The sequence below is a fragment of the Chamaea fasciata genome, unplaced genomic scaffold, assembly GCF_029207755.1.
Source record: "Chamaea fasciata isolate MVZ Bird 193981 ecotype frontalis unplaced genomic scaffold, bChaFas1.0.hap1 SCAF_8, whole genome shotgun sequence".
Classification (NCBI taxonomy): domain Eukaryota; kingdom Metazoa; phylum Chordata; class Aves; order Passeriformes; family Sylviidae; genus Chamaea; species Chamaea fasciata.
Genome location: NW_027094093.1, coordinates 19,805,220 through 19,832,415, shown reverse-complemented (window position 1 = coordinate 19,832,415; position 27,196 = coordinate 19,805,220). Strand labels below are relative to the sequence as shown.

At 38.2% G+C, this 27,196-nt stretch overlaps 1 protein-coding gene and 1 long non-coding RNA gene across 2 annotated transcripts in view; one reads left to right on the top strand and one right to left on the bottom strand.

Moving 5' to 3' along the window:
• Positions 1–607: 607 nt before the first annotated feature.
• LOC136292982 (uncharacterized) lies at positions 608–12,205 on the bottom strand. Its single transcript, XR_010722034.1, has 4 exons — positions 12,142–12,205; positions 2,970–3,066; positions 2,782–2,890; positions 608–1,256 (listed from the first exon to the last, which is right to left on the bottom strand). It is a non-coding gene; the product is annotated as an uncharacterized lncRNA (long non-coding RNA).
• Positions 12,206–21,297: 9,092 nt separating this feature from the next.
• LOC136292981 (collagen alpha-1(XXVIII) chain-like) overlaps positions 21,298–27,196 on the top strand; it is a 32,359-nt gene continuing 26,460 nt past the window's right edge. The window contains exons 1-8 of the mRNA XM_066189256.1: positions 21,298–21,454; positions 22,225–22,793; positions 23,727–23,747; positions 24,286–24,345; positions 25,507–25,560; positions 25,637–25,681; positions 26,466–26,492; positions 26,768–26,812. Coding sequence (XP_066045353.1) covers positions 21,298–21,454; positions 22,225–22,793; positions 23,727–23,747; positions 24,286–24,345; positions 25,507–25,560; positions 25,637–25,681; positions 26,466–26,492; positions 26,768–26,812 — 978 coding nt within the window. The remainder of the gene's footprint in view (positions 21,455–22,224; positions 22,794–23,726; positions 23,748–24,285; positions 24,346–25,506; positions 25,561–25,636; positions 25,682–26,465; positions 26,493–26,767; positions 26,813–27,196) is intronic.

Below are 27,196 nucleotides of genomic sequence, written 5' to 3'. Positions count from 1 at the left end.
TGTTGCCAACTTACTGGAATTCTTGTCGTGGTTTCACAGCAAGGCTCAGGCTGACCAAACGGAACCAGCTGCGTTTGTGTATGGGGCCGCTGCTGCTTTAATCTCCCAACAAGGCCGATGGGGAGGGAAGGAAGGGATCCTCAGAGGGGAGCAAGCAGATCTGCTCTCTACAGATGGGTGCCTGCAAATCCAACACACAGACTGACCGAACTTAATTAGAAGGGGAATTGTTTAAAGCAGTTCACATCCCAGCAACATGCAGAGAGGGCAAACAGTGCTTGGGAGCTCCAACCCCAGGCTGGGAGCTATGTGTAGTCTTCTGTCACTGTATGTTTGAAGTGATCTGGATGCAAGCTCTGGGAGGCACCTACCTGTTTCACTCCCTCACAGCTGGCAGCCAGGTATGCTCCTGCATCATTCACCATCACCTTTTCTACACATCTATATTTCCCATAGGTGAGAGGCTAGAAGGATTCTCCGACATGAATGGGGGAGATGGTGTTGACAGTGAGCTGAGATGGTGGGTCATGCCCTTCCCACCCATTATTCCTTGCACTCGCAAGACAAAATTTACATTTAGAGACATCTAAACTGATAAGCCCAAATATTTTACTGCTGAAAAATAGTAACAAAGGAGCCAGCACAGGACAATGCTAAACTCTGTTTACTTCATCTAAAATTTTCTCCTCTCACTTTACCATGGCACCTCATCATCGAATTGAAGGGACCTGTCCTGCTGGACACCATGAAATGGGACTCGTTCGAGACTAGAGACTCCAAGATCAGAATAAAAACTCCTCAAGGTTTTCCCATAACTACACCCTATAAAATTGCCTATGTGGGTGCAACATATCTCTTTTGCTCATCTTTCTGTTGACTGTTCCTGTTGGCAGCTCATTATTTCTGACTGAACTAGACCTAGAGATTTTTAGTTGATTTTGCATGTTTAAGAAGATGCAGACTACATCTGTTAAAAGGTTAGCGGGAAAAGACAGAGGCAATGCTGATTCAAAATACAGTTTGGGATGTCTTTGCTTGTCTTGTTTTTAGTGTAAGCAAGCACTCAAAAAAGCAGTTAAAGGTGTAATTTGGAACTAACAACTACGCTGCTTACTTATTAAAGATACCGGCTAAGCAAAGAAGTTAAAAATTAAAAGGCTTCATTCTTGACCAAGGTTCAGTCTAAATTAGTGTCCAGACTCATGCAGTTCTTCATGCAGTTCTTCACAGACAGAAACATCAGGGTTGATGTATGACTAGATAAAGATAAAAAGCTGATGGTTAAGGAAAGTAAAAAGATGTATATACATTCACTATAGGAAAATGTGGGTCAGATCTGTAAATTTGTCTCTTCTGAACTTCTTGGAGCTAGGACAGTTTACAGAGGCTAAGGATCTGCCCAGTGCATTATCCAATAAAGCTGTAATTGCCATTGGCATTCAGTAATCTTGTGGTCAATCTGTCCTTGGATAAACCCAGGTGTTTCCACACAGAAAATATTTTAAGTTACAAGCCGTGTTTCCAATTTTGCATAAAAAGTTTAATCATTAAATCCTATGCCTTTATCATGACAAGCTTTTTTTGGTAATTTTTGTGTAATCATACTAAAAAGCAAGGCTAGATTTTAAACATAGTAAAGCCATGCTCAGTTTTTGGGAGAACACTGCTAATGACAAGTCATACAAATCTAAACTAAAGGTTGTCTCTCTGCCTGGGTAAAAATATAAGAACCCAACGGCAGCAATTAACTCTTCAGATTTCATCCATCTTTGCCATTCTACCATTTTAAGTGTCCCATTCTTTAACTGAACCTTAGTTTAATAGCAAGCAACAATGTGTGTGTGTGTGAGTGTGTTTGTTAGAGGCTTCCTTTCTTAACAGCCTATTAATGGCAGGAGGGTCTCTTTAGAGAGACTATTTTTGAGACATTTCCTTCACCTAAGGCCCACTTCAGTTTGCATCAAAACCATCAGATTTCAGGGTGAGCAGATTTAGCTGTTTTCATGGGGATCCACAGTAGCAACATGTATTTGGACTTCACTTATTTTTTCCAAATACATGTGTTATGAGCAGAAGCTTCCTTAAAAGGTCATGTTTTAGTAAACATGCATCTTGTACAAAGAAGCAGTATTAATTTCAACTCTAAAACACATTAAAAAAACCCAAGTAGACAATAGCCCCAGGTTCACCAAGTTTCTCATATAAGCCACATCACATTTCACAGTATCTAAAACCATGGAAATTATTTGCCAGGGAAGCATTTTCTTCCAAGGATTTAAAGAAAAAAAAATCTACCTAATCTCAAACTAAGAAAAAGAGAGCCTTAGTTGATATAATTCCCAAACATCTAATGCATATTTGCAACTGAAGCACAGATTTCTAAAAGACTGGATCAAAGGTGGGTGTCCAGACCACATGAATGTGAGAAACATTAAACTGAGGAGATGTGAATTGGTCCAGAACAGAAATCACAGAGCCAGAATTTCACAATGCAGCTGGCACTGTGGCCAAAAGTTTCCTCAAGGTCTTCTGGTTAGTGACATATTACAACTTCTCTCTGTCAACCTGGAATTATACTACTGCATCCTGGAACAAGAAGCAGGAACATAGGAACCATGTGCTTTTTTTGGTAACTGCCACTGAACAAGTGAGACTAATAGGGAGACAGTCAGCAAAGGAGCTTCCAAAACACCCCAGGTATATATATTTCATCTGCAGAAATGGGCCTGTGGTGGAGTTTAACAGTAACCAAGTGGAGATGAGAGAGGTCTTTTTATTTACCTGGAAGACAGAAGAAAGTGGAGAAAGATTAAACAGATTGCAGTTGTTCTCTCCAGTTGTCCTTTGGTCAGCACTGTCTGGTCCACCCTGGAAGTCCCTGTGCCCCATCCTGGAGACACAGTCACAAATAAGGGCAAGCATGCTCTACCTCGGCTGCATCTCTAACTACCAAAGATCTCGGTACTTGCCTTACTGCAAAAAGATTTCTTTGGCACTTTCTCTGTCTCTAAGGAACAAAGGTTCTCATTTTGCTCCAATTCACTGGCCCTTCAGTGCCATTCTGCCCTGCAAGGAAGCAACAAATGTGATTTGTCCTTGAAAAGGAATGGGAGGTAAAGAAGCATTTGCAAATTACTCACAATCTAAAAACTTTTTAGGTATTAACAAGGAAAATAAAATAGGCTGGAATAACTCTGAATCTCCTTTACTTTTTCCATTGGTTTACTTTCCTATTACTAACAGATATGAGGTCTGTTCAGGACAAAAACCTTTGTAAGTGGGACTCATTAAAAATGGTTAGGTCTCATTCCTCCAACAGTTAGGATGAAATGCTTGAGGGATCACTAAAGCAGTCAGTCAAAAGACCTGCAAAAAGATAACTAATAAGACTTCAGTAGTATTAATTAGAATTCCAAGCTAAACCCAGGGTAATAATAGTAAACAAATGAGAACATGGTTTAACAGTATAGGGATTGAAGTTGACAGATTCTCACAGTTTTGATATGTATTACAGAACATCAATGTTCATCACTGCTCACTCAATTAAAAAAAGTTTAAAATATGGCCTAACTCTGAATTTTCTGAACAAGCCTCCACACTTACTGAAAAAGAGAACTAGACATCAACAGGCCTATTAAACACCATCCAAGAACAAAGTTACTGAGTATATGATGAAAGTATAGCTACCCTGCAACACCTTGTGAATGGCAACCACCGATTTGTATACAGAGATATTTGTAGCATAAATATATTTTTATGTTAAATTAAATGGAAAAACATGAAGAAAATTATAGCTCAAGATAAGCCATACTAGCAATTCTTAACTGATTTCTAAGGAACAATACCCAAAATATTTGGTTTGAAAATAGCACCTGATTCAGTCAACCTGCAAAACTACTTTGACAAGAAGAGACCAAACTCATGAATGCATGAGGTCAAAAGGATTACAATAATTAAAAAAAACCCAATCTCTCTCCTCCTTGGGGGACTTGTTCACAGGAATGAGATATAGGACAGTTCAGTGAGCACAAACTTTGCTAAGCAGGGTGACTGGCTTGACTAGTCCACCCTTCCCCCTTTATCCACTTTCCCTCAGCGCTGCAGCACAGCTATTCCCAGTCCCTTTTGTCCCCTCAGTCAGCAGACCCTTTGGGAAGCACTGGCGGCCGTGCCCACTTCACAGCACAGCCCCACAAACGCACCATAGAGCGGCAGGCGGCAGTGGGGACACAAGAGCCTCAAGGCAACTGTACTGTTCGTGCCAGGGTCTCAACAGGTTGTATCATACTTGCAAGCCTTCTGCCAGCAGGATAGCATGCCTGGAGAAGCTACATCCACCTAAGCTACCACAAAAAGAGTATATCATGTTATTTTTATAGTCACTTCACAGAATACAAAATTGTGAGGTAGAAGTTTGCCATTAAAAATAGCTTGATGGCATGATTTGTGCTTTGCAAGATAGGTAATTTAATTCTTCCATCCTTTCAGCATAATTTTTGCATTCAGAAGTTATTATTGTATAAGCCAGTTTCAATATTCAAGATTTTTCCTAATTAGGATACATCTAAAGACCTCGGCACAGTAAAGGCCACCTCCTGTTGCTTTACTGCTTTGAACACATGGTGATCAGCATTATGAAGGATGAGATCTCAAAAGCCACATGGAAGTTACTTTTCTAGTAAGAAAAGGAAGTTTAAGAAATTTCAGATATGCAACACTTGAGTTTCTAGTGCAGCTGCATAAGCTGAAGAGCACATTCAAGAAACTGAAACACATTCTTGACTCCTTTTGCCTAAATTCTCACTGGAACAGTAGCTTGTGAGCTCTAAAAAAATGTATGAGAACAGCTAAGCAATATACCCATTGTAATTACCAATGTCTTTAAATGCTTTGGAGGGGTTGTTTATTGGTTTTTTTCTTTAAGATAAATAATTGCGCTAAAGTGTCACTGTAAGCAAGAGCCAGAAGCTATTAAAAGGAAATAGGAAGTTACATACCACATCCCCTAGTATTAAAACTTCTTTGCTCCTTAAGAGTGACTTTAATACTTAGCCTTCTAGAAAACCTGAAGCTATGTCACTTTGTGTCAGACGCTTTAAGAGATACTAATGAAAATGCCCTCGGTCCCCATAATCCTCTGTGGCTGATTAGGTACAGTAGAAGAAGTTGTTTCATTAATTTGAGAGCCATTAGCTTGAGCCCTTAAATTGACCTGAAAGTAATGTTTTATTCATATTGTAGTGTTGTAGTCAAAACTCCAGAAATAATTAAAAGGACAAGCCTCAAACCTTAGACCTTTGATTTATGTCACTGGATACCCAGTTAATTATTGCATGATGAAAAAAGGGGAGTAGGGAGCCAGAAGTCTGATATATTACTATTGCCATCTTCCTGTGAAAAACTGATGGGTAATCAAATACATATCAATAAGTATGTCTTCAATTCCACAAACACTCCGATTATTTCCACAGGTCACAGTTAAAACCATCCTTCTAAATTTAAAAAAAAAGAAAAAGAAGTAGACATTAGGTTAAATTCAGGCTCCATTAGACTTTGGAGGCGAAAGTCCAAAGTTCAGTAGTTTCAGCTAAGATTCATCAGCAGTCAGTGAACAGCTACCCATAGCCATTATTCAAACGAAACACAACATACCTGGATCTACTACAGGAATAAAAGAGAGCATTTTTCAATAAAAGATAACAAAAACCTATGCCTGACTTCAGAAATTAGGTTTTCCAGTTTTCCTAGATAGAAGCAGGAACTCACTGTAGTCAACAATCAGTTCTTCCAGTCAAACTTTCAAACAATCATTCCCCTGAACTTTTATAAGCTGGTGTTTGAGTGGTGTTCAAGGCTTGATTCCTTTTGAACATAATTAAATTATTCAGCCTGAAGTGCAAAAGTACATACATATGAATGGTGAAGTTAAAAAAAAAAAAAAAAAAAAGCTGTTAAAAATCTGTCATTATCCAACAGGCAGATAGTGATATTAAGTAATACTGAAATAAAGACTAATGAATAGAAAGTCTGTTTTACCTTTTCCTTTACCTTTTCCAGCAGAAGCATATATCTCTCTCTTTATATCCAGCAATCAAAGAAATGTAGCAAATATTCAAGACAAAGATTTATGCCCTCTGTAATCAATACAGGCATCCCACACCATCCCTGCAGTATGATTTAGTCATATCTGTTGCTTTGTGCACCTCGTTGCCAACAGTCACTGTGGATTCCATCTTGCTTGGGCTTTGACAAGTCTCCTAAGTGTGGCAATACATTATCTTTAGACAAGCTTTTTCATATTTTAAATCAACTGAGATAAGTGAGCTTCAATGAAACTTACAGAACACATGCAAAATATGTGAAACTCTTCTCATATTTTACTGTCATTCAACTTTTCCATGTCATCAGACTACAACTGCTTCAAATACTGAACCACTGACTACAGTGAGCAGAGATGCAAATAATATATAGCGTTAGTGTCAGCACTCTTCCATTTCTGCACCAAAATCTTTTTTTATAAAAGAGAATATTAAACCCAAGTTTTGCTCTCAGAGCTACAGCACCAAGAACCATTTACTGTTCTCTTAATGGACATCATGGTCTTTCCTTTATTTCTGTTGCTACACTTGCACTTATCCCAGTATGGATCACATAGTCTTCTACATTGCTCTTTCCTTTTCCTTCATACCCAGTATATTTTGGTCTTCCTAATATTTCATTGCAGGCATTAATCTGCTTCTTTAAAGATTAGGTTACAAGAGACAGCAAAGAGGAATGCAAGGAAAACCAACATAATCAGTACATGCAGAAGTCCTTACTACTCCTCTTACAGCAAAACAATTGCTTTTCATGTGAACTGACATATTGACCAAGTTGCAGTAGGAGATACAAGGTCCAATTCACAACTATGAAACTGCTGATTTGAACTAACTTACCAGGATAAGAAAAACCATACAAACTAGTTAATATAGTTTAAGATCACCAGAGCACATCTTACTCCAACACACAATTAGAATGCATACCAAAAAGATATGAAGTTACAACACTATAACCTCTGTATTTTCCTACTTCACAGGGATCCCTGTAAACTATGCACGAGATACAACATTTCATTGACTACTTACTATGCCTGTGATGTTTAATTCCCCATAAACCAGGATTAGGAAGGGACAAAAGGTACTTTAAAGTCACCTGTCATTATCTTACACTCATCCTGAGTTAAACACAGTGAAAGACTAGGGATTTGTGGCAGTTTTCCATTTTGGTTTGACCTTTAGGTTTTAACAGTATAAGGTTATATTAGAAGAAAGCTATGCAAAAAATCATTCTCTCTGGGATTCACTTAAGGGCTAGAATAAAAGAATAAAGGATTTTCCATGTTCTGGAATACTAAAGAGAACCATTATTATTTTTGAGATTATAAAACCTGTCACAAATTACTTATTTCCAGAGAGTCACAATAGCACTCCATGCCCTCAATCATATGCTGCAGGAGGTGCCTTTTTTATCCCATCCATAGCAAAAGGTAGTTTCTCATGGGTCATACTTCCAAAATGATGCTAAAGCATCTATCAACCCTGCTCATATTTCATTATTTCTAAATACAGAAGGCATAAGGATATTTCAAATAAAGTTTTTCATTAAAACCTACCATCTAGGAGCCTAATCATATTTTTACAGTGTTTCATCCAATTAACTCTACAATCTAATTGAATCTTTGTGTGCCACTATCAAATGAGCATGTAAAGTTATTCTCGTAATTTTTATTACTGAGGCCTGAATAATAATTGCACTGGAACCCAGTATCTCCAGTATTTTTATCTAGTCTAGATATTAATTTAAACTTCGATTTTTATGTCTGGACATGCACAGATTCTAAATACAAATTGTAAATGCTATCTCTCTATGTGGGAAACACAGTAATATATTAACTGATGTTTGCAACATACACAGATTTATGATAAAACTATTCTGATACCACAGCAGTTGCTAGCTAGCTAAGTTCCATCTATTGCTTTCAAAACTTCAAAAGCTGGTACTACATTTTAAAGAACTATTAGCAATGTCTAAAAACCAGATAGGCATTTGTGGGGTAGGAAAATCCAGTTCACACACTAAGCTTAAATTCTGGTATCAAGTCACCAATAGATAACTAGGTTCCAAGATACAAGATGATTGGTATGATTTACAGGGACTATGAGAGTCAGAAACCCTTCAGCCCTTCCTTCCTCTTGCTACCTCTCATCCATGGCATTTCCCTCCCAGATATTGAGCAGGGTTCACCTGTAAGCAGCTCTTAAAATGTGCATTATGGCTACAGACAACCCAGGAACACAGCTATATTTCATTCAGTTTAATAGAAAATATCTTCATTGGGTTCAATTCATTGTGCATTGGTGAAGAACAAGAGCAGACAAATAAGATGTTGGCTCAGAATAAAAGTTCAATTATATTAGTACATTTTACAGAAAAGAGCATAGAACTAATCCAGTGATCTGGGGAGAGGAGTAAGGAAGAAGAAAAAAATGTGGGTGCATCTTCCAGTGTCTCCAACACAACCTACTCTCCCACATACGGTGAGTCTGAATGTGCTATAATAGCATAGAGACTCTCATACCAGATTCCCAAACAGAAGTTTTGCCCTTGGTTTAAACACTTACAGGAATAAAGCATTCGATAGATTTTTGACACATTGCTGGCAGGCATGCTTGCAGAAGCACAAGATCAGCTGGCAGCAGGTATTAAGCTTTCTGTACAAAAAAGTTCAATATTTTTCAGGGCTTCATCACATTATTCCTCTTGCAAGCATCCTTGTAACTCATTGTTCATTTCAGAATCCAATCACAGAACGAAGAGGCCAAAAATAAATGCAAATATGTATAAGTAATTTGAATATCCTAATATTGGTTTAGTGGGTTTACCCTACAAGATAATAAAATATTCCCTCTTGGTTTCAATGCCATTTTGATATTTAGGTCTTCATTCCCCTATTTGCCAAACAAAGCAGAGATCACAACTGCTGTCATTATTTTCTTAAACTAAAATAATAACCTCCCCCTCCCCCCCCATCATTAGTGAGGAGGATCAGAGGTAAAGTTCTCCAGGGAACATTATAATTTACATTTTCAGACTACTTAAGTTTGCAACTTAAGTCACTTTAAACTAATAATCAGTTAAAATAAACCAAAACTAAACCAATCTGGAAGAAAACCCTCAGACTTTGGTTTGCAGCTCTTTTAGTATTTGATTTACACAATTTTCTACAGAGGATGAATGATAAAAAGGAGTCAACAGAATCTTTTCTATCAACTCAAATGCAACATCAAAAAAGAGCTCAGTTTCACACACACATTTGCCAAAATGAGCTCTATTTTCTTTGAATTTGCATTTGTGTTTGCATTTGTGCACATGTTAGAAGCAGACTCAAATTCTGCAGCTAGAGTCTGCTCTTTTTCTCAGCAAATTTCTTCAGGTGAAAAAGTGGGAGATGGTTGGAAGGAAGCCTGGTTCTTTTAATCTTATCTAAGCTGTCCTGAAAGGAGTTGCAGCTGAAGATAAGGGATGTCGAGTCACATGCCTTTTCTCCCTTAGAGTTTGTATTGGGTATGGGGAATGATCCCATTTCTGTAACACCAATTTTAAGCTACTATAATTCCAGCATCCTTACAGGAGATGTTCCTGATATGCACAAATATGAAGAGAACTAGGCATAGTCACAGCATTTAACTGTGGCAGTAAAATTAGGACTACCATCTACTGCCACTGCAATGCCATGTTTAAAAAAAAAAAAAAAAAAAAAAAAAAAAAAAAGCCATGTTTTGCCTTTGAAGTGATCTTTACTTGGGCTGCCCCTGGCTAAAATGGTTTAAGGGGAGGAGGTGAAATTTTTCCTCATCTCTGAGGTGACATTTAACAGACCTGGGAAACAGACATCAGCTGTGATGGTCTACTCAGGAAGGGCTGTGCCATGAATGACTTCTAAAAGCAAATAAAATAGTAATGCATTCAGTACATTTAAAGTCTGATTCTTTGACAAAGGACTTCTTCCTTCTTGACATTATCTTCTTCACAGGGCTGAGATGGACCAAATACCTGACACAGGGAAGACTGCAGCAAAGAAACACGGTACTCAAAGAATGCTACTTCAAAATCCTTGTAAACTGCAAATTCCTTCTGCTTGCATTTGACAAAGTAACTCTGAACTATGCACAGCATGCTTCATAATATACAATGATTAGAACCAGGAGCAAGCATTTACATTTGAGGCAACATCACTTTTTTTCCCCTCAAATTATTTTAAAATTCTTCCACTAGAACTGCATATATTTAGAGTGGCATAAGAAGTTCAACTCCAGGCTAGAATTCTCAAGAGGTTCTCAAGCCAAGGACACAAAAAGGTCTAAGATCCACTGTTTTGCACCACAGCACAAGTAACAGGCAGGTTGTTTGTGTAAGTGGTTCCTGCTTTGTCTATGTCAGGCTCCATGAGCATGCAGGAAAAAAAAATGTAGTGCTGTTTGCTAACCTTACTGCATCATCCATCAATTCCCAGTTCCCAGTTGCAGCTCAGAACCATCATCCTAGGACTCAGCAACCCCCACAAGTATGCGATAGTTGTCATTATATAAGTCATGGAAGCAAGTTTTGAACCATATTTTGAGCAGTTCAGTCCCACAGCACTCCCAACATCTCTAATGTTTACAAACCACTGTGAAATAATTAAAGATGCTCCACAAAAAAGGTCACTGATCTGTAATGTAAATTGAGTTCACATATCCACATAAAAAACTGTCTAGATCAAGAAAAATGTCATGAAGATGCTTCAAGATCCTGCTCACAGGCACTAGGTCTTTCAATGTTCTCATATGCAGATAGCATGTATTTGAAGTACTCAGCTCAATATACCATCTCAAGAATATAAGAAATACAAAACGAAGAAGTTTCTTGACTTTAACCAGAAGGAATATTCCTTCCCAGTTATGACACCTTCATAAGCACTACCACCGCATCCTTGAAAAGCTTTATCGGGGAAAAAAACATTTCCTGAAAATGTGAGCAATAAATGCAGTTAATAAAAAGAAGTGGAGAAGGAACAGACTGTTAGGCTACTTTTGGGTCCAGAAAAAGACAGAAAAAATAAGCTTGTAATTTGTTTGCTTTAGAAAGCTTCTTAAATTAATTTCATCTAACTAGAATTATATCTTTACACATTCCTTTGAATGTGATTACTCTTTTCTGAAGGTCTTCGTACTCTGAGATGATCCAAAACAGAACTCATTTTAACCACTAAAACATTACAGAATATTAATAGTCACAAATAGAATGTAACAAAACTAATTTACTACTATTTGATGCTCTGCAAGTAATGTTTTTATTTCCCAGTCTGTCAGACGAAGATATGGTTAACATAAGGAAATGCAATATAGCCTTAGACATGTATTGTGCATGCAGTACCCAAAGCTCAATAAAATATACCTTTGTGAAGAGAGTGTAGAAATCTATTGTTCAAAAATCCACTTTATTTTCCACAGTACGGAAAACCTGAAGATTTTCCGGAGGTTTTCAGAAAAGAAGGCTGAAGGTCTGTCATATTACAATAAAGCTAAAAAGGTCTAAGTTTGTATAAAAAGGAAAAGTACATGCAAAGGGCAGCAATATAATAAGCAGCCTAGGTACAAACTCTCTCCGTCATTGCAATAGCCGAGGCTATTCATACAAGAGATCTTTTTCATGTCTCCCTTTTTCTCTACTTCAAGGACACCTCTGGTTGCCCACACCACATTACAGGCCAGGTATGAGGACAAATCAGCTATTCCAATCCTGATATTTCTAATCCATAAGTAATGCACAATGCCCAAACAGACCACTCAAAAGAAAAACTATAAAAACACTTACCATATTACATGTTTGGGTCTCTTTTTGAACCAAAGTGGCTATAGTGATAGCACTGTTATTCCTACATGACGTCAATGTCATGACGTTTTAAAGAAAGCTGCTAGCTGTAGTACTGCTATTAATAGCCTTGCTTTATCAGGCATCTCTCAGCCAACCAGTGCAGTCAGCAATAACCACGCAACTTTCAAACATGAATCAAGGCTGACACCCGGTGGACATATCTTGTAATTCATTATTTCTTTTTACCTTATTTTTTAAGAACTGAGATTTCCACACTGTGAATCCAGTTGAGACCTACAAGATCCTTCTGAAAAACATTTGAAAAGATTCAGTTGTCCAATTATATAGATAAGACAAAAAATACATCAGCTGAAAACTCACATTATGTATAAAATTTCTTATTTTCTTAAAAGCCTCTAACAAATCAGATGTTTTGTAGCACTACACACAAGCATTTAACAAGTTAAGAATCCTGCAAGCTCTAAAAATTTACAGAGTCTAGTCTCACCTCTCTAATTGCTACAGTTAATATATGATAATATCAGAAACAGAGTAGAAAGATGTTTTGATATTAAAGCTTTCTGGTAGGCAAACTACTTCAGAAATGGACATCTATTTTCCATATTCCCACATAATCCTTTTCACATGCATTACAAAATGTAAATACGGTATTAGATTCAAGTATTAGTGATTATTTAGAAACTAGAGTGTTAATACACACTTCTAGCCATTGAATTTCAATCTAACACCAAGGGAACCAATTTTTTGTGGAAGTAGAATATACAACACATGTAAAATTACCCCCATACATTTTAAAAAAAAGTTCTCTTTCTGTGTCTCTTGCTTCATTTATTTCAAAAGCATCAATACTATCACAGACAAGTCGATTTTGATTGGGGGAGTATCGTGAAATCTAACAGAGAGATAGGTACACTCTGCACGTGTTTGCGAAACACTGCAAAACAGAAAAATTTACATTGTTCTCCCTCAAAGACATCAGCTATTATGATTTCATACACGCACGGTTCCTAAAGGAACCAATACTTATCTTCAGTAGAAAAATACGTTATACTGCACTTAATGTGTCATACAGCTTTTGTGAATACTTAAGCATTTAAAAACACAGCTTCCTTCCCTCAGCTTCACGCCGCAGACTCCTGAGTATTCCCCCACTCCTGCAGAGTATTTTATAGCTATCTCAGATGCTTAAGCAACTTAGTAAGACAACTGCAGTAGAAATCAATTCTGTACTTCAGAAAGCCACTAGTCATTTTGTCCTTCACTCTTTATTGTCTCAACTCCTGGGAAAACATTCCTCCCAGGTTAAATGGACTTCAGCCTTCCGAGTTCAGGAGGCCTTTACAGTAGCTCTCGATAAGAGCCCAGCCGGTTGCACTTGGGAGAGTTGGTTGGTTGTAGGCAGAGGTGCAGCAGCAGTTTCAGCTCTACGCACCAGCTTAGCCGGGCCGGCAATCAAACGCAGCCTCTGAGAAGCCGCAGGCGCCGGCGGGGCAGGGCCGGCACACGGCGGGTCCCGGCAGCACGGGAAGCCCCACCTCCGGCCCGCCCGCTCGCTTCCCTTGGCAGCTCTACCGCAATTCAGCTTCCACCAAGCGTCACCCACGTATCTTACAGCGCCTTCTTAACCACCTTCTGCTAAAAAGCAAAAATCATCAGGCTTGGTGCTGCACATATTTAAGTATAAAGATGATATAAAGTATAAAGATGATTAAACACTGCTTACTGCCATCAGTTGTATCTGCGCAGTGACATTCAATAATAATTGCATATCTATAAGTTCTTAACTCACCAAACCATACTACAGCCTCCCACAGCTAATGTGTGCCCACACATAAAAACCTGTCTATGGACTATGCTACACCACAAGGAAAGAGCTGTTTGAACACCATAAAAATTAATAGAGTTTCTCTTAACACCACAAAAATGCCATTTATATTCTACAAGTTTTCATTTAGAAACCATACAACGGTTTGCATTGGAAGGGACCTTTAAAAGTGGCCTAGTCCAGCCCCCCTGCAGTGTGCAGGGATATCTTCAACCAGATCAGGTTGTTCAAAGTTCCATCCAACCTCCATTGAACGTTTCCAGGCATGATATATCTACCACCTCTCTGAACAACCTCATCCAGTGTTTTATCATCCTCATTGCAAAGAACATCTACTTTATATCTAATCTACCCTCTTTTAGTCTAAAACCATCACCCCTGGTCCCATTCCAACAGGCCCTGCTAAAAAAGTCTATGCCCATCTTTCTCATAGGTCCTCTTCAAGTTCTGAAAGACCACTATGAGGTCTCCCTTACACCTGCTGTTGTCCAGACTGAACAACTCTCTCAGCCTTTAAGCATATGCTTACACATATCTTTTTCATAACCTTTGAATGAAGTAGAGGTTTACTAGTTTCTAAGTGTGAAGACTCACCCCTGCCTCCACTAGCACAGCATTTCACCACAAGCAAATGCTGCATAATAGGGCTGATGTTTCAGTGAGGGCTCTCTGAGGGGTTTGTGTAGAGTTGTAGATACCCACTGATATTGAGATGCCTACCAGCATTCATGATGACCTGTAAATAATGCCACCAATTCTGTCAGGAGCAGCAGACCAGCTGCATCCCTGGGGCAGGGGGAACAGGGAGTCCCAAACGGGACAGCAGAGCTGGGCTTCTCATCCCATTACCCACAGCAAGGGAGATGGGCTGGGAGCAGCCCCTAGCCCAGGGTATCAGGCACCAATATGGGACAGGACAGTAAGGGACACCAGCATACCCAGACAGGGCTGTGGTAGAGCCAGTGGTACACTCACCTGCCCTTGCACCACTACAGGCAAAGCTGATGGCCTCAGGCTGAGATGAAAGGGAGCCCTCAGGTGCCAGGGGTGTGGGTGAGGCTGAGGCTGGTCAGGATCATTAAAGGCTCTGAGAGATAGTTTACAAGCACAATTACTGCTCTGAGCTCAGAGGCTAATGTGTATTACAAACACTTTAAAAATAGGTCAAAAGATCAAATTCTAACATTTATGCAAGTTTAGAGTTATATTGACAACAATGGTTTAAGATAAATGCGTGCCTCTTTACAACAGTGTAAATAATCACCTCTCTGAAAGACAAAATCTGTTCCCAGCATGAAAAGGACCACAACTTTAGAACTGTATAGAACATGACTTTTTCTACCAAATCTGTCATTTGCTAATATGGTGTACTACATACAGCAACATGCTTTAATTAGCTGATTATATTTCCAGCAGAGTTATTCTGCTTAAAGTTAATGGAAGATAGCTTCTCAAAATGTGCTAGGTGAGATTAATGCATCTGCTATTTATTGCACCATCCTTAAAAATATATGAGTTTCCACTCCTTAAAAATGTAATCACTGTATTTTAAAAAGAGTTTTGTATTGGTAATTCCAGTTATCAACATGAAAATCAGGCAGGTGGAAGAAAATAATTATGCAAAGTGTTCTGTACAATAAGAAGTAAATGGTGTGTAACAGCAAATTCAAAATAATTACTTGTCAAATACATTTTCATTAGCACCAGTGTAGCAAATAAAATTAAAGGGTTTTTTGATCTACTTAAATGTTCGTGTTTGTACCATCAAATGCTAAGCCAATTATTTAGTATGTTAAAACTGTAGCTGTTATTAGCATGCTTTCATTCTCTTGTTAGGCTAAATGCTTCAAATACTTTTGAAAATAACTTGCTTATGTATAGATATGCTTACATACTTAAGCTGTAACATGGAAAATATCTTTTTGTGAAATTGAAAGGAGAATTATTAGAATAAAAGTAGAAATTAAAAAATACCCTAAAAACAAAACAAAAGCTTTGCTATTGATTGATACTGCATGCAGATTATGAATATTTACTTACCACCAAAATGCTCAGAGTGAGTTTTTGGCTGTATTTTCTCTAGATAAAATAGGATAAAATAGGAAAGTACTGAAGACAGCCTCCTCCCTTTTATGCCTTGTTAGAGTATTTTTCTTGCCGCACCTCCTGAAAAACATTACAGAAGAGCAGTATTAAAAAAGAGAAAAATGGAGAGCCAGGTTCATAGCAGCTGCAAAGGAAAAAGACATGTTTACTACTCCAGTCTCAAAGAATCATTAAAATCTGTTGGGAACTATACAAAGAGCATGTCTCTACCATCAAAGCCTTTGCTTACAGCATTTTCTGTGACAGTGGGTTCAGAGGAAAACAGCTGATTCGCTTTGGTCAGCTCTTTCAGACTACGTGCTCAAGACTTGTATCAAAAAGCAAAGACAAAATTCTGATTTTGCTGGAATCAATAGTTCTGAGACTGCCTTTGCATACACCAGGATTTCATTACTGTTTTTTATGAGGCTGTCCCATTAGAAGATCATTTTCCATATAGAAAAACCAGGTGAAGTTGCAGAACGTAAGTCCATATTAAAAAAAAAAAATATTAAACTGTATCCTCAAGATTTGACAAACAGAAGTCAATTTGCCAAGACTTAACCATGCTTAACTGACTGCTCAGTTGAATCCTGGGCTATCAAATTCATTAGAACACATTTTGTAGTCAAAAGGTGAAATACAGGTTTTTATTTTATCTTTCTTGAGATACCATCCTCGGTAATGTTCTGATTTTTTAAAATTTTCTTGTCCAATTACTTCAAGTATTTGAACTTTTGAACTGTCTTTCTCAAAATTCATGTATGTGATACAACTTTACAAGACAGTGAACCACATTCTTTGTAACATTGCTCTTCAGTATCAGGATTCAAAATATTGTAAATGATGTCCTTTCATTATTTTACAAGTTCAAGTCAGGTAGTTATCGTTTCCTTTGGGCACTTTGGTCATGTACTGATGTGTATAATATAATGGAATAAATACTCTTGAAATACCATTACACCATGAGGCAGTCAGGTTAAATGGTTCAAGACTATCTTGAGGCCATGAAACACCAGAAGACGTTTGTGTGAATTTTAACAGTTCACAGGAAACTTGATATGTAAATTATTCACACTGAGGTAGCAAAAAAATGCAGACTTATTTCAGGGACATCATGTCAAGCTCTTTGGCCCAAAAAATTACCATCAGAGCAGAGGAAAACCAAAGGCATGGTCTGTCTGCTTAGTGCTGCTTCCACAAACCAGCCTCCCTGGTGGTTCAGTATTCCTTTAGCAGATGGAAATACTCAGATGGTATTTTGCCAGCTATGCTGGCTCATGATACTCATGATTTCACATCTGGTGATGTTGCAGGCTTGTAGGAGAGCTGAAGGGCTCGTCACGACTCTTATCACATTCTCGTGACTTGATACCATGCTAGGAGACATTAGTTACTCTATCTTAAGAGAAATTACTCAAGGCTTCTCAATAATGTATTGAATTTTGTTAAACAGTGGATGAAGGTGTCACAGTTGAGCCAGACCAGGCTCAAGAGTCTGTGTAAAGGAGGTACCCAAAGACAGAAGGGAGGGACAGATGAAGAAGAGAGTTCTGGGAAAAAAGTTTGGAACTGCCAGGCTTGCTGCTACTTCTGCCCATTAGGAAGCAACAGTGAGGGCTGTTGCTGATACAAGAGGTCATGCTACACCACAGCAAGTGGCATCGAAGCCACGGTTCTTCATTCACTGTCCCTGCAAAGTGCCCTTGCTACCTCATGTAGCTCTGAAGCTGTCACCACCTATGCAATGGCAATGGTAATGCCGCCAACAAAGGGGTATAAATATCGCCTTTTCTTCCCTTTCCTAAAAGTGCTTAAACACACTCACAAAAAGAACTTGCAGATCTTACTTCATTATGCCTTTCCTCATGGTTGTAAAGTGATAAGGAATTCCCTTTGATTGAGTATAACCTATTTAGATGCGTTTTTAAATAGCTCTCATGTACCCCTCTATTCTTTGAAAAAAAATGTTAGACCTCATTTCAAAGATTTGAAATACTGAGATCAGACAGCTAAGAACTCTTGGATTTCGAACAGTATGGGAAAAATCCAGAGATCTGAATATGCAGTTATATCTGTGATCTCAGCTTCAATTGTTGCAATCATGACATAGCCTTATATTCATGTCAGTCTTTAACTCCTGCTAAGATTACCAGTCTTAATGTTGGAAGCATATACAAGGTAAGATAGCTGGGCCCAACTTAGCCAACTAAGTACAGAAGTCTGTAGTGTCATCTCTCAGAGATGTAAAAGATACTTAAACATGTTTAAATATGAGTGGAATGGAAATGCAATTAATTGTGTGCTGAAGCATCCAATGTCTAGATTCCTCAAGAAAAAATTCAACACTTTACTCCTTTACAAAAAAAAAATTAAATTCCAGCAATGAATTTATAACACTTAAACGACAGCATGAATGTTCCTTAGCATAAGTTTTAAGGCATTTATTTTATTTTAAATATATATACAGTATAATGCCATTAAAATATTAAATAAGCACTTAGTAAAGTTTGTGGTAAATGAGGCAAGAAGTCTTGCTGCTAATTTTTATTTTTAAGATTTATCTCAGATGTATCAGGGCATACATATTTTACATTGGTATCATTCAGGTTTTGATAAGCTGACACTATAAGAATGATGCAGGTATTCAGAACTTCACAAGTTCAGAAGACTGCAAGTCGAGAAGTGTACTGCGTTATGTCACATAGCTGGAATTCTGAACAGAAAAATACCATGCAAACAGGTATTAAAACGTGGAGGCCTCACTAAGCTTTTAAAGTTGCACCTGGTCAAGTAAAAAAGAGAAAAATTTGTCCTGAAGGTAAACATTATTCACCAATAAAAAGAAATAGCCTGAAGCCAGGAACTTGCTACTAAACATGCAAGCAGAATAGTTAATTAAGAAAATATTTACCAGCTATGTTTTGAAGTAGGAATTAGCAGTGGAAATGAAAGAATGACAGTGTTTTGCTTATGCAAGGCACCCAATCCCAACCATAAATAATATGCTTTTCCTTGTTAAAATTAGACTTTTTTCCAAGTAAGATTTAGGGGCTATGAGAGATTTATTATACCTATTTCAGTTAAGCACCGTATCATTTGTGTTCCTAAATGGGAAGATATTGCCTTTTCATTTGATGCCTTAATCAACATATGACAGTCTAAACACAGAAAAATCAAAGTGGCTGGAGGGAAATAAACATCAGTTCTTTGAAGCCCGGAAAGAAGATTCTTTCTTAGTTGTAATTGTGGCACAAAGAGCTGTAGCTGAGTTAGTTTCAGCTTAAGGATAAGCAGCCATACAATATGTAGAGTTGCATTCAGCCAGCCTAGTTCACCAATTTTGGACTAATTACTGGCAAATATGGAAAACAGAAAACAGGGTTAGAACCATAGCAAATGGCTTCAGCATCCAGCTGCTTTGTCCTACCAGTCTCTCTCATGTATCTAAACTGGAGCCAAAGCTGCATTCTTTCCCCACAGTCTCCTCAGCTGCCTTGCCTGTGATAAGTGGGCTGGGCTGGTGGACACTGAAGATGGAAAGGGGGACAGCAGTTAGCATTGGGTCCTCTTTGTGTGTCCTCTTTCCTCTTGGTGGAAAATATGAGCCCACAGTAAAAGAAAAAAGGTATTTCTGTGAAAAAAAAGCTACTTGTTTAATATGTTAATTTGGAACGCAAGTTTTTTCTGAGAATTTTTGAAGAATTAGATGACAAGCTGCAATCACTGGTAAAAGAAATAGCCTTCAGGATCCTTAGCCACCCAACTTAGATTCTGAAGGCTTCATACTCTGTGTCAGTCATTGTTCTCTATTACAGTCTCTGAAAGGAGATGTGTGGCAGAAACATCAGCAGAAACTGAAACTGGCTTTCTGACTGGCCTGCCTTTTTTGACCGCCTCATGCTGGACAGTTTCACCAGGAACTGAAATTTCAGTTGGCCAAGTTCATGGGACAGTAAATATCTTTTTAGTTCAGCAGTTAACAATAATCCCTCCTTATGAGGAGATTCTTCTGGTTTGAAAGGGATCCTACAGGCATCGACTGCTAAGACGATGTTGACAACATGATGCCCATTACAAAAACTGCCTAGTCGAGCATGAGAGATGTGCAAAAGTATGAGGGTAAAGTGAGCTTAGTAGTGATGGGAGAAGAGAGTGAACACAATTGGGCTGGTGTGTAGGGGTAAGAACATCCCTCTTCCATTCACGTCCAAGTTATGGATGAGGATTTTCGTGTGTAAACGGCTGTGGGGGCTAAACCTAGAATGCATATGCGCACCCCCGGGGGGAGGAGAGGAGCGGGTGGGTGCGGAGGAGGGGGAGCCAGGATTGCTGTTCTTCGCCTTTCTCCTCTCTGCTGGCCCCTCCTGACATATGACACCGATTCTCACAGGAGCTTGCCGCCCGGCTTCTCCCTCCTTTCCTCACAGGGCACCCATCACAGGGAGGGCAACGCAGCTGCCAGCGAGCCCAGAGCAGTATCCTCCATCTCTGCACAGCCTTGTGCTTAGGAGCATTGAGGTAAGGACCCCCTGCCCTCTGTGTCTTTGTCTGTGGGCACAGGAATTCCCACCCTAAACTATCAGAAGCTAAGAAACCCTGCAGACAAGGCTGTGTTAGGGAATTATGGTCAGTCCTGGACGGCTCATTCTTGTCACCAAACTGCCCTTTTGGTATGCACTGTAGCTACCTGGGGACAGTTTGCAGGGAGATGGCAATGAAACCGAAGCGAAGCAGGAATTATTTCTCAGACCCTGAGCAGCCTGTGAGCTGCTCTGGGTGTGCTTGTGAGGCCAGGACAAACAGTTACAATCCCTTCAGAAGGAAAAAGTCCTATCAGCAGGCAGCTGTTGAGCCGAAGCTCAGCACTCTGGGCCCACGACCCCAGGACTGCACAGCAGGTACATTCATGCCTTGACAGCACCCTCAGGCCATGACTTTTCCTCCATGGGGCTGTTGAGGCCAGGGGACTGGGACAGCAGGGAGAAATGTGCACGACCGTCAGTTCTTAAGTAAAGGGAACAGGGAAAAGCTGAGGTTTGCCTCAGTATCTCCTTCTCTCCGTGTCAGCTCTGGAAAAAGCAGGTTTAGAAAAAAAACCTCTGTGAATTACACTTGGGGTTCACAGTGCACCCACACGGGCACAGCCACAGCTCAGGTTTCAGAGAACTACTGGTTGTACAAACGATGCCAGGCAGTAAGAGAGAACTGAAGTGTGTTTGTAAGAGTCTGTCTCCAGTTTGTCACATGCTAGAACGATATGCACTATGCTTGAAAATCATTCCAGTATGTCCCTATTTATTATGTGTTTTTGAAAAGATTTTACACAAAGAGAGAAAAATCAGCTTGTTTTTAGGGATGATAATTTAAAATACAAGACTGCTAAGCAACCTGTTCAAGCAAAATTGAATAATGTTTTACTTTCCTTGTATTACTGTGCTTCTGTATTTCTGTTGTGTAGGAAACAAATGATGTTCCTCAGAATCTGGTGGCTTTTGTGGATACTTGAATATCATGAATTTTTAGCAGAAAATCCCAGGGAAGAGAAGATTTATGGATTAAGAAGATCAAAACCTAAACACATTCTGTCAAATATTGTAGAAAAATATCCCACCCCAAGTGATCAAGGTGAATATTGTAATTTTAAAACAGGGTTGATTTATTTTTAAACACTGTGATTTATTTGGATTCTGGACTCTATGGTTAACTTGCCTTCTAAGATGCTTATAATCACCCAGGCTTATTGGCTCATCCCACGTTTGCACATGCCTTATTTTTGCACTTTTATCTTTTTACTCCCATCTTTTCCCTCCTTTTTTGTGTATTTCAGAAAAGGAGATAGCATCTGTATTTTGTTACGATGTGGCTGAGAGCCTATTACAGTCACAAGAATAATAGCCCATATAACTCTATTTTCATAGAAGTAATGTCATAAGTAGTCAGAAAATTATTACTCAACAGATCCTGCTTTTGGAAATTTTTGTTACTGGATGTGAGTGTTAGTACTAGGGACAAAATCCATCTCTGTCAAATCACATTCCAGTGTCTTTTTCAGTAAGCCTCATTTTCTTGTACATGACTTCCACCTTTGCCGGTAGGATATACAGTGAAATACCCGGCAAGATGACAGAATGAAATTAAAAAAACACGGCAGCATTTCTTATTTCATACTACATGACATCAACACACCTTCTATTTTTTATTTCTTGGGGCATCTGTTCTGGAGCAAATTCCTCAGCTTCTATCAGCTCTATCTTCATGAAGGGTTCACACTTGTGAACACATGTCATCAAAAGTTACCATAATTCCAACCCCACTCTTGAATCCTAAAATAGATGTAAGGGTAGAATGAGATTTACTGTGGTCACTCCACTCACCTACATACCTATTTATTCTAGATGAAGATTGCATTCTGGAAATTGCTTTTTTACTGGACAGCTCTGAAAGTGCTAAGGACTATAACCATGAACAACAGAAAAAATTTGTACTGCAAACAGTAGACAGAATGAAAGGTCTGCAGCTTAGTTCTGGACGTACCCTTCGCTGGAGGATGGCCTTACTTCAGTACAGCAGCACTGTTTTCATAGAGCAAACCTTCCATGACTGGAAAGGTCCTGAGGCATTCAAATCCCACATTGCTCCCATCACCCACATAGGCCATGGCACCTACACGACTTATGCTATAACTAATCTTACCCAACTCTACGTGACCGAAGGGACTTTGGGTAGTGTAAAAGTAGCTGTGCTTTTCACTGATGGAGTGGATCACCCAAGAAACCCAGATATTTTTGCAGCTACAGCTGATGCTAAAAACCAAGGAATTGTATTTTTCACAATGGGAATGACCAGAGTGGCTGAGGAGGTTAACAATGCTGCCAAGCTCCGGCTCCTGGCCAGTGTCCCAGCATCCAGGTTTGTTTTCAACCTCCAGGAGAAAGAAACTGTGGAGAAGGTTCTCAAAGAAATGGTATGTATGAGAAAGAAGTTGAAATAGTGTTAGGAACATATGTAAATCTTGTCTTATTTCCATTATTTTGAAAATACATTTCTTCAATACACCATTGAAGAAAGTTGTACATTTTACATGTTAAAGCGGCCCAATTCCTGTGTCACAGTAGCCACCTCTCAAGTAACAAAACACACTTTATTTTACCTCTCCTAAACAGGCAGGCATCCTCAGGTGCCTTCTTTCAATAACATGGCTGTTGTTTGGTTTAAATAATGGCTTTGTCATAATTATACATGCATACATGAGAATTTTAGAGATCTGTATTGCATTGCTACCCATCAACATATTTATGTCCTCTCAAGAGACTGCATTAGTTGTGGAAAGTGGGAGGAATGCATTGTATCTGGGTGTCTCAGCTCTAGGAATCTTCTAAAAAATAACAGCTAAATCAATTATGTCATCATTCTCAAAGTCAAATCTTTTCTAGGGTGTTCTTCCTGTTCTCATTTTGTGTGTGCTTAACAGTATGAATAGGAGAGTTTCTGATTTTCCAAGTGTAGAACATTTATCCTTCACTCCTACCAAAGAGCTGCTGCTATTAAACAGTTTGTAAACTGCGGTTTGTGGGTGCATTGTTCCCATATATCTAGATAACCTGTTTACCCTTGTAATTTTAGCAAATTATGGCTGGATAAGGAGAGTCAGTGATTTCAGTCAACAATCTATAATAAGAATTGAAAATACTTAAATTATTTTTTAGAATGGAGAGATTGCTAGAATGTTTCTCAGAAATTAAAGCTTAATTAATGTTAGTCAATATATTAATTGTGTAACTGAATTAGCTAGTTGCTGAATCTATTTTCACATCTTGCAGTGTCTTTTCTGTAGAGTTTGATTAAGACTTTAAGTTTCTAAGTTGTTTAAGTTGTTTTCAATATCTGTCTTTTACAGAAAGACTTGTCTGAGGAAGAGGTAAATATTCTAAGTATTTTTTTTCCTGTGTAGACCTCCTGCATAATATAGATATTTACATTTATATGGAAACATAATTCAGGAAAACCAATAGCTCAAGAAGTTCATTAAATGCTGAGTCTAATGGGATTGTCTTCAAGTTAAACGTGTTTTCGAATCTGCAGGACAGAGCTTTAATTTGCTATCTTAAGATAATTTACTGATATATTTAGTAATTAATAATTTAATAATTTACTAACTACTAATGTAATTTGCTAATCTAAAGTACTTTCAAAGAAAAATAAACAATGTGTGAGCATTCAGGCTACCAAGAATTTGCTGATACATCTTGACATGTCCTGTAACAGACTCAGTGAAACAGACATAATATAATAATATAATAATAATATAATAATATAATAATATGATAGAATAATAATATAATTTCTGGTCCTTCCAGGTGTATTTAAACTAGCCATACAGTAACTTAAAGGAAATGTCTGTGTGTTTTCCATCTCTTCCATTAAAATGTGCTAATTTGTACTATTTTCATTCTAAGTGTCCCCAGGTTAACATGTGTAACTGTGAGAAGGGGGAAAGAGGCTTTCCGGGTCCCGCTGTAAGTAGCTGTCATTTCTCAAATAACTGATATACAGTATAAATTAAAATGTAATTAATTGTGGGAAATTTTAAAAGAAATTATTTGAACCCAAATCCTGAGACAACAAAAGTTCAAGGGTCAATATATACTCCTCCATGGTTACATTGCATGAAGATGCCACACCAGCAGGAAGTGCAGAGACCTGAGAATGCCATGAGACACTCCCTCTGTGTGGGGACAGACAGAAGGGAGAACAGTGTGGTGTGGTGAGGCTCCCCTTTTAGCCACAGCATGAAAGCCACAATATGAAAGGCAGAAAGAAATACCTTTCCTATTGCAGTCAGCTGGATCTAACTAGCCTCAAACATTAATATCCAAAAAGCTCTTTGAAAGCAGGAGAGAGAGCAAAATACTGAAGCATTAGGAACACTTGAGTCAAGAATAAAGTCTCAATCTATTCCTTCAGAATAGTCTTGCAAATAGAACACCTTAGCAAATTTAGGGGGTTGCTTCATATAAGGTTTGGTGATAGAAACTGCAGGGCTTACATTTTAAAAAGAGCTGAATGATCTGATATTATATGCCTGACATTGAACTATAGCACTATAGTACCTCATAGCCCCTGCTCCAGGTGAAGGGACAGTGTCAGAGTTTGAAGAAGAGCCCTAGATATGCCCATCCTCATCCTTTTGACCTGAATATCCTATACATACACAAACAGAAACCTTGGGTTTATGCAGCACAGTACAATGCACTTTAATTGAAAATGTACCCTCTATACTGTGTGCAAACAGTAGTTTTGTTTGGGTCAATATTTGCTGTCTTTACTTGGAAAGTGCAGGTATTGCTTTCACAGAAGCACACACCCCAAAGAGTTGAGAAGAAAACAAAACACCCACTCAGCAAGCTGGTCAGTTACAAAAACAGCTGATTGCCTCTTCAGAGAAGAACTGAACAGTTTCATTTATAACAAAGACAAAGATAGAAAAATGATTGCCTATTGAGTTGGTCCTGCTGTTCCCAGATACTCAATTTCAATGTTATGGTAAATGCAGAGGTTTTCAGAAACAAATATATAGGAAGCAAATATCTTAAGTTTGAGGAAAATACCATATATATTGTAAAACAAAATCATTTTTATTAACATGTATCATAAGAATTGTATTTTGTTGTTTCCAGGGTAAAAAGGGACGCACTGGGGATGATGGAGCTCCAGGCCCGAAAGGAGCAAAGGTAAAGGTTTTTCAGATTTAGGAGAAAGATCTCTCCTGTCATTATTTTACTGATCTTGATTTTAAATTATTCATAGGGGGACCCAGGTCTTAATGGAATCCCAGGACGAGATGGGATAGAGGTAAATTTTTTTCCCCCTTCTTCTCTAGTGAGCAGTGTTCCTTTAAGGTGAAATAATGCCTTTTTTTTCATTGCTGTAAGAGCAAGTTTCTATTCTGGTTTACTATCTAATGATTCATTAACATTAGAAGAACTGAAAACATTCTCATTGCTTAATGAAAAGGAATAATTCCTTCTCGTATGTGTGATCTAGAAAATACTCTCCAATAATACATAGTACGTCCAAAACATTGAAATGCTCTGATATGATAATCTAAGAACATTACAGAAATTGACACTCTGCCTTCGTAAGTCTGGGTTTATTTAAATTTGACAAATAAAGGACTTAGTGTATAACAGCAGTGAAAAATTTGAATGAAATACAAATAGGAACTAAGTGTAGGACCAGTCTTTTCATGCATAATTCTGAATTCATTCACATATGAATCCCTCTACTTCATGTTTTCTTATTTATTCAGTACATTCTTTTTAATTAGTGACTTTTTCTTGTTTTCTTACTTTAGGATGTTTTTTCACTAAGATGGAAATATGAACTCTACTTGATCTGCTTTTACATCACCAGAATCTCTGTCTAAAATGATATGTTATACAATTCATTTATACAGCATCTGCCATGACTAAAAGGCACAGTACTTCGAATCATATTGCCATATTTATCAGAGACATCTTTTCTATTTGAAATGTTATTTTTCTGAAGAGAGTAGTGTATTAAGGAAGTCAATACTCGTGGTCTTACTTTCAGGTTATATATTGTCACAACCTGCTTTGCTTTTTTGTTTTCCCAGGGGAAATCTGGATATAAAGGAGAGAAGGTATTTCTTTTAGTCAGAATTGATGCCTACATCTTTGTTGTTATTTATTGTATCTAGTGCTGTGTTTCTTTTAAATACTAGTAAGGAACAGTAACATCTGAGCAGCTGCTCCACAAGCTGTAATAGAAGATGTAACAGTTCCTCAATGAACTTGCAGCACAATTGCTATAATATGTCCTGAATAGAGTAACATTTAGGTTTTCAACTAAAACACCTAGAGAATAAGGATGATATGCCAATATAACTCATAAGTATTTATTCCTATCCCTTTCCAGGGTGAAAGAGGTGAATGTGGGATCCCAGGAATAAAAGGAGACAGAGTAAGTAGCCACTGTTATGTTTCCAAGAAACACAGTTAAAACAAACAAGCAAAAAAACCCCAACAATTCCCTGAATAACAACCACGATGATAGATTTAAGGCATAGATTAGTTCTAAGGCTGAGAGAAATTGACAACTGACAGTTTTGAAATATGTAGTGAGCAAGGACACCATTTTCACTAACTTTCTGAGCTCGTTCTACATTCTCATATGATTCCTCTTATGGTCCAAGGCTGAGCCTGTTTAAAACAATGGCAAAACTCTACTTTAACAGAGGCAGAAGGCTTGAAATAGTAAGTAAAGGGAAAGAGATATAAACATTAAAACAAGGTTTCTAATCTCCAGTCTCTAAGATTTAGTGCATAACTGCTGTAAATATTTCAA